Source organism: Hippocampus comes, unplaced genomic scaffold (assembly GCF_001891065.2).
Source record: "Hippocampus comes isolate QL1 unplaced genomic scaffold, H_comes_QL1_v1.1 scaffold68, whole genome shotgun sequence".
Taxonomy (NCBI): Eukaryota; Metazoa; Chordata; class Actinopteri; order Syngnathiformes; family Syngnathidae; genus Hippocampus; species Hippocampus comes.
In genome coordinates this window covers 3,046,589-3,055,719 of record NW_017805625.1, presented here as the reverse complement: position 1 = coordinate 3,055,719, position 9,131 = coordinate 3,046,589, and the positions used below count along the sequence as shown (strand labels likewise).

At 44.5% G+C, this 9,131-nt stretch overlaps 1 protein-coding gene across 8 annotated transcripts in view; it reads left to right on the top strand.

Annotated features, from left to right (window-relative positions):
• Positions 1 to 8,187, top strand: part of ppfia4 (PTPRF interacting protein alpha 4) — a 51,839-nt gene extending 43,652 nt beyond the window's left edge. For 5 of the 8 annotated variants that reach the window (XM_019881348.1, XM_019881349.1, XM_019881347.1 and 2 more), the window contains 12 exons: positions 615 to 696; positions 793 to 874; positions 998 to 1,198; positions 2,022 to 2,084; positions 2,453 to 2,479; positions 2,910 to 3,085; positions 3,666 to 3,763; positions 4,640 to 4,815; positions 5,923 to 5,991; positions 6,072 to 6,258; positions 6,360 to 6,456; positions 7,391 to 8,187. In XM_019881348.1, the coding sequence (XP_019736907.1) occupies positions 615 to 696; positions 793 to 874; positions 998 to 1,198; positions 2,022 to 2,084; positions 2,453 to 2,479; positions 2,910 to 3,085; positions 3,666 to 3,763; positions 4,640 to 4,815; positions 5,923 to 5,991; positions 6,072 to 6,258; positions 6,360 to 6,418 (1,220 nt within the window). In that variant the 3' untranslated portion in view covers positions 6,419 to 6,456; positions 7,391 to 8,187. The remainder of the gene's footprint in view (positions 1 to 614; positions 697 to 792; positions 875 to 997; positions 1,199 to 2,021; positions 2,085 to 2,452; positions 2,480 to 2,909; positions 3,086 to 3,665; positions 3,764 to 4,639; positions 4,816 to 5,922; positions 5,992 to 6,071; positions 6,259 to 6,359; positions 6,457 to 7,390) is intronic. The other 3 variants (XM_019881354.1, XM_019881350.1, XM_019881351.1) reach the window with 2 other exon arrangements.
• The last annotated feature ends 944 nt before the right edge of the window (positions 8,188 to 9,131 follow it).

Sequence of the window (9,131 nt, the reverse complement as noted above, 5' to 3'; positions counted from 1 at the left end):
TTTTTTTTTTTGCCATGAAAATGTGGACCACCCTAATGTCCATCCATCCATCCATGGATGGATGGTGTTCACATACAGATCTGTATTCTTTACAGCGCAAGGGTACCACACTAGGCTTCATTTGCTCCTCAAACTTGTCATCTTACAGCCTTCACGAGTGCAACAATATCAGGTGTCAAATCTTGGCGAACAGCCAATTTCACAATGTCAAGTAATAGTCAGTTTGCCCTCCGGTGGACAAAATGAGCAACAACAATTATTAATTGTAAAACATGGTTCCTGTCACTGCAGAACGATTTGGATCCCATGATGTGCCTGTTGTGTTGACACTCCCGTAGTAGAGTATTTTTTTTGAGTATTTACAAAGAGTGAATGTGGAACAGGCCCTCTCATCCAACATCACTGACCCAAAATATTCCTCTCGGCCAATGGACAGAAATCCCAACAGACAAACTCCAACATCTTGCAAAACATCTTCCCATGTCGATTTTTGTCCTATTTTACTTTGCCAACGGAATGTCCCAATAATTCTCTCAATGAAACAGACCTTCGACTCAACTAAGTCACATTGTTGCACGCTGATGCAAGCTATAAAGACTGTAAATTTATTTCAGACTTTGACATGGCTATTGGAGACACGATGACTCTGGGCAAACTGGGCACCCAAGCGGAGAGAGATCGCCGGATGAAGAAAAAGTACATTCATCTCCTGACATTGTGGGAATTCTTTTTCAACTTGTATTTGTTGTTTGGTAATCCTGTGTTTTCCTTTGCCTTAAATTCCATCGTTAGACACGAACTACTGGAAGACGCCAGGAAAAGAGGCTTAGCATTTGCACAGTGGGACGGCCCAACTGTTGTCTCCTGGCTGGAGGTTCTGATTTCACTTCTTGTGTACTAAGGAGACATTTGTCCTACACCTCATATTTTTGTTTGTTTATTTTGCCATTACGCAGCCTTACTACATCACAGTTTGACCTGTCGATCCCTTCTCCAGCTGTGGGTGGGCATGCCGGCTTGGTACGTGGCAGCGTGCCGCGCTAACGTGAAGAGCGGCGCCATCATGTCGGCCCTGTCTGACACAGAGATCCAGAGGGAGATTGGCATCAGCAACCCACTGCATCGACTTAAACTGCGCTTGGCCATCCAGGAGATGGTTTCCCTTACCAGCCCTTCTGCACCTCTCACCTCCAGAACGGTAAATACACACCTATGCCAATTGGGCATACTCGTCATTAAGGACAGGAAATGTGCATACCAACCACGTTAAACTTGTATTTTCTTTAGATTATGTACACAGAAAACCTCTCTTTGACTCACCATCCCCCTTTGCACCGTTTGGTGATAAATTGATAACTTCTCACTTTTTGGGTTTCCAGTCTATACCTTTGCCAGCATTTTTTCTGCTAACATGAATCGCATGGAGGAGACAACACAATGTAAAGCCATTTGTGTATTTATTCAGTATCCTCGATATCAGCTCGAGGTCCATGTGCAAGGATGCTCTTTGTCCTCGGGAGTAAGACAATTTAGCACAAAAAACATTTTTTTTCCACAACATTAAGACTCAGTGTTAATGTTCAAATGGTGCAAAATTTTACAGTGGCTTGCAAGACTGTATTATTTTCATAAACACTTAGACCCGCTATGCTACTGTATTAAATGTTGGTTATTGTGGCGGTACTTGTAGCCCAGAAACGTTGTTTTAAGTGGCACTTGGTGTAACATGTTTGAGAACAACTGTACTTGTACCCGTACATGGACTTTAACCGGGATATGGAAGATCAACGCTCACATGGCTTTCCATACAACACACACGTCATCGCACAACTCTAGCCTGAAATACACTCCCTCCCTTGGCATCGCTCAACACAATAAATGTTTGTCTGTGTGGTTGTGTGTTTGTATCCGTGTGCATGTGGACGGGGTGGGGGTCGTCATGTGTGAAAATACACACTGGGTGTGTGTTTGTGTGTGTGTGTGTGTGTGTGTGTGTGTGTGTGTATACGTCCTCTGAGCAGTCCTCCGGAAATGTGTGGGTGACTCATGAAGAGATGGAGAACCTGGCTTCATCCACAAAAGCGGTCAGTACCATCTGGGTGCTCCCCCTGTCTCTACCCCACTCCCAACAAACACTCTCACCCCCCCCCCGTCCCGCAGCCTCTGCCACGACACGCATACAGTATGTCTACTAAAAACACACGCACTATAGACACTAACGCCTCACTATGCTTGTGTTGGTACTTGTGTGCGTGTGGTTGTGGCGTGTAACCTGTGCTTCATGTGATATGTGCGCTGGGGTCTGTGTTTGTGGCAAATCACGCAGATGTGTTCTTGAAGGTAGCTCCGAGTGGAAAGAAAAAAAAAAAAAGAAGCATTTTGTACAAAATGTGCTTGTTTAATCAGCGTGTTCTTTTAACTTGTTTATTGTTCCTGTCATGCTGCCACTCAGGCGAATGAGGAGGGCAGCTGGGCGCAGGTGAGGTTGCTGCGCTGACAAATTGTGTCCAATCACACAGTATCACATAAATCCACAACCCCCCTCCCCCACACCCCACACATGAAAGCAATTTGGCACCCTTAGCTCATTCAGTGAGTGATCGTTGCTGGTGCAATTTGTAACTTCTTTCGAAATACAGCCGCATCTCTAATGTCGAACGAAATTATGTTCCAGGAGGTTGCAAGTTTCATGAAAACTGTTTCAGGGTCAAACTGGAAACTCTCGCCGGCGTATGAAAATGTTTGAGACTGTAACTAATAAAACAAAGAAAGAGCACACATTGTGATCTAACGTAGAACTCCACATTTTGAGGTGATTTCCCCACCGCACGGGTTGTGATTTATTAATCACACTTTCACATATTGAAGTCTTGGATTGGAGAAAATCAATAACGCTCCTCTCTTTGCAGACGCTGGCATATGGGGACATGAATCACGAGTGGATAGGGAACGAGTGGTTGCCAAGCCTTGGCCTGCCTCAGTACCGCTCTTATTTCATGGAGTGTCTGGTGGATGCACGCATGCTGGACCATCTGACCAAAAAAGACCTGAGGAGCCACCTCAAGATGGTGGACAGCTTTCACAGGTCTGCAGCATGGGCATGTAGCTTTATAACAGTTGCACATGAGAAGGAGGTGGGGGGAACTCCAGTCACATGACTCGATTCCAGTCAGACTTAAATTTAGGATATGGCTACATTTGATAAAAGTATAGATAATGAGTGGCACATTAGCGAATATATATATAATGTATTCTTTGCCTGCGAAAAATGTTTTGACTTGATTTATGACTGTCTTAACCCAAGTAACGACTCGACTCGACTTTTGAGACTTAAAATAATTGCCGAAGTCATGTTTTCACTTTTTTTTTCAGAAAGCACAACAAATAGAAACAAATAATAAATATCTGATATTTATGACGGATTTCACTACAAGGGTAGAATGGCGCGATCTGTTCAATTGGAGATCGAGACAATTTTAGCAGAGGTGCCCAGCATCAAGAGGAGACGATTTAGGCAAGATTAAGGGGGGCACAAAAAGCATAAATCCTGTCAAAACGTGACATAGGCCATTTAATGACAGTGAGGACACAGTATGTGGTTGAACCCCCTCTCCTTCCCTCACCCTTTCGTTATGAAAGTGATTATTTGCTTATGTGTTTACAAGGGCGAGTCTGCAGTATGGGATCATGTGCTTGAAGAGACTCAATTATGACAGGAAAGAATTGGAGCGCCGGAGAGAGGACAGCCAACATGACATGAAAGGTAAAATTTGCATCGACGACAACCATAAAGCAAGCATGTTCACGTTTTCACACGTTGACAACCTCGAATACAGCCGCCTCGTGGCAGATAGTGGCCAAAGCCTGGCGACAGCTGCACTTTTCATCTGTCACGAAGTCATGCCAAAGAAGGCCAAAAATCTCCACACGCGCACACGCGTGCAGTTGCGATGCCAGAACATACATTATTTTCCTGCAGACGACCGTTAAGTCTTCTCCTTCGAATGTGATGAGGGGAAAAAAAAAATGGGGCTACTTGCACACATACACAAAGCGATGCTAACGCAACATACAACAATTACCATTGACCATTATTTTGGAATAAACACACACATACACTGTATATGATGCATCGCAGTATCAATGTAACTGAAGGAAGCACTCGTAATTTTAATCCAAATAGAACAAGGCGCAGGTGAACCGAGCTTTGGTGTAAAATGTGAATGTATCCAAAATAGACTGTCGGGTTAAAAGCCTGTTGTGACCAAGAGATACAAAACACGCGCAGTCACGTAGCCTGCCCTCTCACCCTTTTGACCCTAAGCTGTGGACATGAACTTGATTCAGCTGTTGCTCAAATCAGACCCCTAGCCTGTTTAGACACGCACACGCACGCCGCCTGTTCCAGCGTGGAAAGTTTACCGACAGCTGGCCTGCAAACCAACAAAGGGAGTGTGCCAGGCACTTGACACTGCGTGGACACGCACATTATCTCTTTATCTCGCTCGCATTCTCTCCCTGTCTCCTGCTAAGCTCTCTCCCTCTTTATGGTGGCGCCCAGCGCGTTGCAAATTAAAAACCTCCGTGTGGTCCTTGTTCCGGTACATAAGTACGATGGATTCACTCTTGTCCACTTTAGATGTGTTGGTGTGGACCAATGAGCAAGTGATCCACTGGGTCCAGTCCATTGGTTTGAGGGAGTACAGCGGCAACCTGTTGGAAAGCGGCGTTCACGGGGCGCTCCTCTCCCTGGACGAGACCTTCGACTATAGCAGCCTGGCCCTCATCCTGCAGATTCCCATGCAGAACACGCAGGTGCTGACCGACAACATCTCATTTCATAAATCAGTACACGGAGAAGGAAAATAGTCATTAGTTGATGTCGTTCTTGCGGATCATGTAAGAGCACAATTTGCACTGACTCATCGTGATAATGAGTTGAGTCCCATATTTTCCGCCTCTTTGTTGAATTCAACAAGGCTGGATGAGGCAGCAGTATGTTCGAAACCAGTTTTTCCTTCTGCCGGCTTCATTCTGCCAGCATTTCCTTCTGCTCCAGTTGCTCTCTGATCCCCAGCGAATTCACCTTAAACGATTCCCCAATCACACGCTGGAGAACAAATGACTCACAGGAGCGGCGTCGAAAAGAAGTTATTTTTGGATACGCTGTCATTTCGGGAGAATTTTAGTGGCTTTAATTCACAGAAAAATAAGCACCGAGACACTTACAGTCGCCATGATACCTGTGTGGAAATTTTCAAATGCCCTATCCATGCATCCATTTTTTTTTTTTTTTTTAAAGAGCCGTAGCCTACCCCATCTGACTTTGGGTAAGAGGCAGGATGCACCAAGGCCTGTACTATCAAATCTTTTTAGAATTGATTTTCCAATTGATAATTCCATCAAATAATCGGAGGAGCTTTATGAAGACTGCAAATGTTTGTTTAAATAGTGTAGCTCAGGAAAGAGCAACTGGCTGCCACACTCTGAGTGATTAATTTTCCCCGCGCCCCGAAGGAAATCCTATAAAAAAAATTTTTTTCAAAAAACGGGAAAAGTTCAAAATATGAAAAAGTATATTTAAAAAAAAAAAGAACAAAAGTCCGTAAATATGTTAATCCGCGGGTGCCGAACTGCGACGATGCGATGGTCGACTGTCGTTTTAAGTTGTAATATCACCAATTACCACTAGAATGCAGACATAGCTTAGTTGCGCTTACATTGGGTTATTGTTCGCCAGCCAATTGCTGGACATATACAGTGTAACCGTACAGCCATGCACATGACATCACTTTGATCTTCGATGCACCTAAGATGCATTTTTTTGAAAAGTGGGAGGAAGCCCATGCAAGCTGGGGGTTTTTTGGGGGTTTTTTTGCCTTGGTTGTGACAGTTGACAATATCTATTGTGTTGTTTTTCAGGCCCGCCAGGTGCTGGACAGGGAGTTCAACAACCTGTTAGCCTTGGGGACCGACCGACGACTCGAGGAGGTCACGCAGCATGTCATGTTGCTGATTCGATTCAAATGTTGTTTACGATTGTCGAGCCTCATCTTCTCCCTACCCCGCAGAGCGGAGACGACAAGTCTTTTCGCCGCTCTCCGTCGTGGCGGAAGAGATTTCGTGCCCGAGAGGGAGGGGCGGGGCTGGGGATGATGGCGGGCTCCATGGAAACGCTGCCCGCTGGCTTCCGCATGCCCTCTATGTCCATGCCGCCCTCCATGAACCTCATGCCCAAGAAGCAGCTGCAGCCTGAAGGTGCGGACTGACCACATGACCCAAACTTTTGGACACGAGTGTGCATGTTGTCTCTGCTAACTGCATGCTGTGTTCTCTCTTGATAACCCCTTTGTGCCAAGCTCCGCCCCCGGCGTCCCCGAGGCTTGACCCCTCGACAGTGCGGACCTACTCATGCTAACTCACTTTGCTTACTAACTGGAGCTCTGATGCTAACAGGTAAGCTTTAAAAAAATAACTATATAAAGTAGTATAAACTGCAAAACCTATCCTACGCGCGTCCCATTATTGATTTGATATTTCGCATGCCATGTATTATTAAGTTAATAACTATGAACCGAAAATAGTATAACATATAAATGATTTAATACTAAAATGACAACTTATGTGAGGGGTAGATGAATTTAATAAAAATCATGAGCATTTGCATGATTACACTAATTAAATTACAGCACACTTACATTATTTACTATTAGAAACTGTGTTTGGGTGAATATGTTCTTTGGTTTGAAAACGTAAACAATAAAAATAAGTACTGTATATATTCAAATCTGGAATGTAATGACAATGAACAATTCAGAAGAAGTCATGACAGAAACTGCACGTAAGATGCTCATTTCCTTATTCTCATTGAAGTCAGCCACGGAAAGGCTCATCATTTTGTGATATTTAAAGAGGTTGAAGTGGACCTAAGTAGAGAATTGCACACATATAGTTTTGACATCATTCGCAATGTATTTCCAAGGATTTTTGAATGGATAAATAGTCTCCGGTCCCTGCCGTGACTCCCACCAAGACAGAGAGGGAGGGGAGGGCGGCGTGGCCATATTGCTCATTTCCAGTAAGCGGTTTTAAAGTCGTCAATATTTTATCGATTTTTCCAACATAAATGAATATAATTGCAATATCATATATCATATCCCGGATTTTAAAAAAAACACACAAATTGAGCTTCATCGTGAAAACTGACCATCCCAGCCCAAAATGTCCCTTTAAACGCGGGGAGAGCCCGAAGCTGAGATTTGAACCGAGAACCTCAGGACTGTGAGGCATGCTAACCACGAGTCCACGGTCCTGCCACAGAGAATGAAGTATTTCTAAGATGCATTTATTGCCCGAGTCTAACTTCCTTTACCAATCTTCTGTCTCCCAGTGCATTGTCATTACCTGTATGGACACATGCTTGCGGCCTTTTGAGAGTGAAATGCCAAATTTGAAGAGAGTGCTACCAGGGTGCCAGTGAGGTCGGGGCTTCTCTCTTCTGATAGACAGCCCCACCTCGCACCTATCACCTCTCCTTCGGACACGTGCAATACCGAGGCCAGGTGTGACCCTTGAACTCTTGACAGCGGCCGCGGGGCCGCTCTCGCTGCTGTAAAGGACACTCGCCTCTGGTCTCTCCCAGTTGAACCCAGTGCTCCCAGTAGCCTTGTCATCGTGGTTTTTGTGCTCCCCGAATCTCAGCCGTGGGTCGTCGTCCTCCCCTTCCTGAAGTCTCAACATGGCCGACTCACCACTACACATTACCCTTTTATCGGTTATGCAAGGTATTACTCAATGATCGTATCTGTACTGTATATAAAATGGATGACTACGTTTTTTATAAAGTATACAAATCTATATATTGGAATTATATATGGAAAAGTGATATAATGGCTGTATGAAACCTATCGCCCTGTATTCAATAGTGACTGTTCTCTCACTTTTTCTTTGTCTTAGTGTCAGACCTTGCGTGTCTTTTGCTGTATGATGTAAGTGTGTGAATTATCAGTGGGAGGAGCTTACTCGGAAGAGTCTCGACAATTTCTCCTCACAGGTTCATGGGTCCAATTTCAGACTCCCCTTGCTCCGCTCGTCTTTTGACACCACGCCCCCTTCCCTGTATGACACTGTGTAGCCGAAAGTAGAGAGGATGCTGTTGTATGTAAGAAAGTGTGCGTGTGTGTGTGTGTGTGTGTGTGTGTGTGTGTGTGCGTGTGTGTGTGTGTGTGCGTGTGCGTGTGCGTGTACGCGAGGGTTACCGATTCGATCATCTGATCCGTGCTATGTGGCTGTTCGGTGTAAAAACTGTAGCTCCTTTCTGCTGCTGCTCTGCATCATTTCCGTGATATCACGTGATGATGTCAAAGTGCTCGAACTGATTGCCGACTCCCGTCCAATCACTTCCTGTTTAGTTGCCATGGAGACGTGCGAGTGAGGAGTCAGTACAGTACTTTCCGCTGGCCTCATTCAGTGAAAACACAACATATGAACCAAGTGAAGTGATGGATGGGTGTACAATATTTTCTTTATTTTCCTTTTTTTTTTTTCTTAGGGTTTTCCGAGGTGTCTAAAAGATGTAATGTGCTATGTGGCAGCTATGAGTACTGTGTCTTTATTCCAGGTGTGAAACAATGCTGACATATCAAGATTTTATTATTTGGCAATTTGGAAAAAAAAGTACTGTATCTATAAAGTATGACAATATATAGACATGAGTAAAGCTGTTTTTTAAAGACTTGAGTGTTGTGTTTCTTTTGTGTTTCTTTTGATCTTAAACCCTCCAAACATGAGCCCCTCCCATCCGGGAATACAATCCAAATTATTCTGAAAAATATGTTTGTAATGTTGCGCGATATTTAAAGGTTGAGTTGTCATCACCCATCAACTGATCCATAAGTATGCTGCTTTTTATAAGCTTTTTTGTTTTTGTGATCTTGCCACACCACAACGTACCAGGCATAACCAAGACAAATAAATTGCAACGATGACCATAGAACCATCCATCTGTTTTCAACACCGCTTATCCTGCACAGGGTGGAGGGGGGGTGTTAAGAGTCTATCCCAGCTGACCATACATGGCAATGGCGAGTGATGAAAAAAGCGGAAGGGGCGTGGCCTGGACGGGGGCGTGG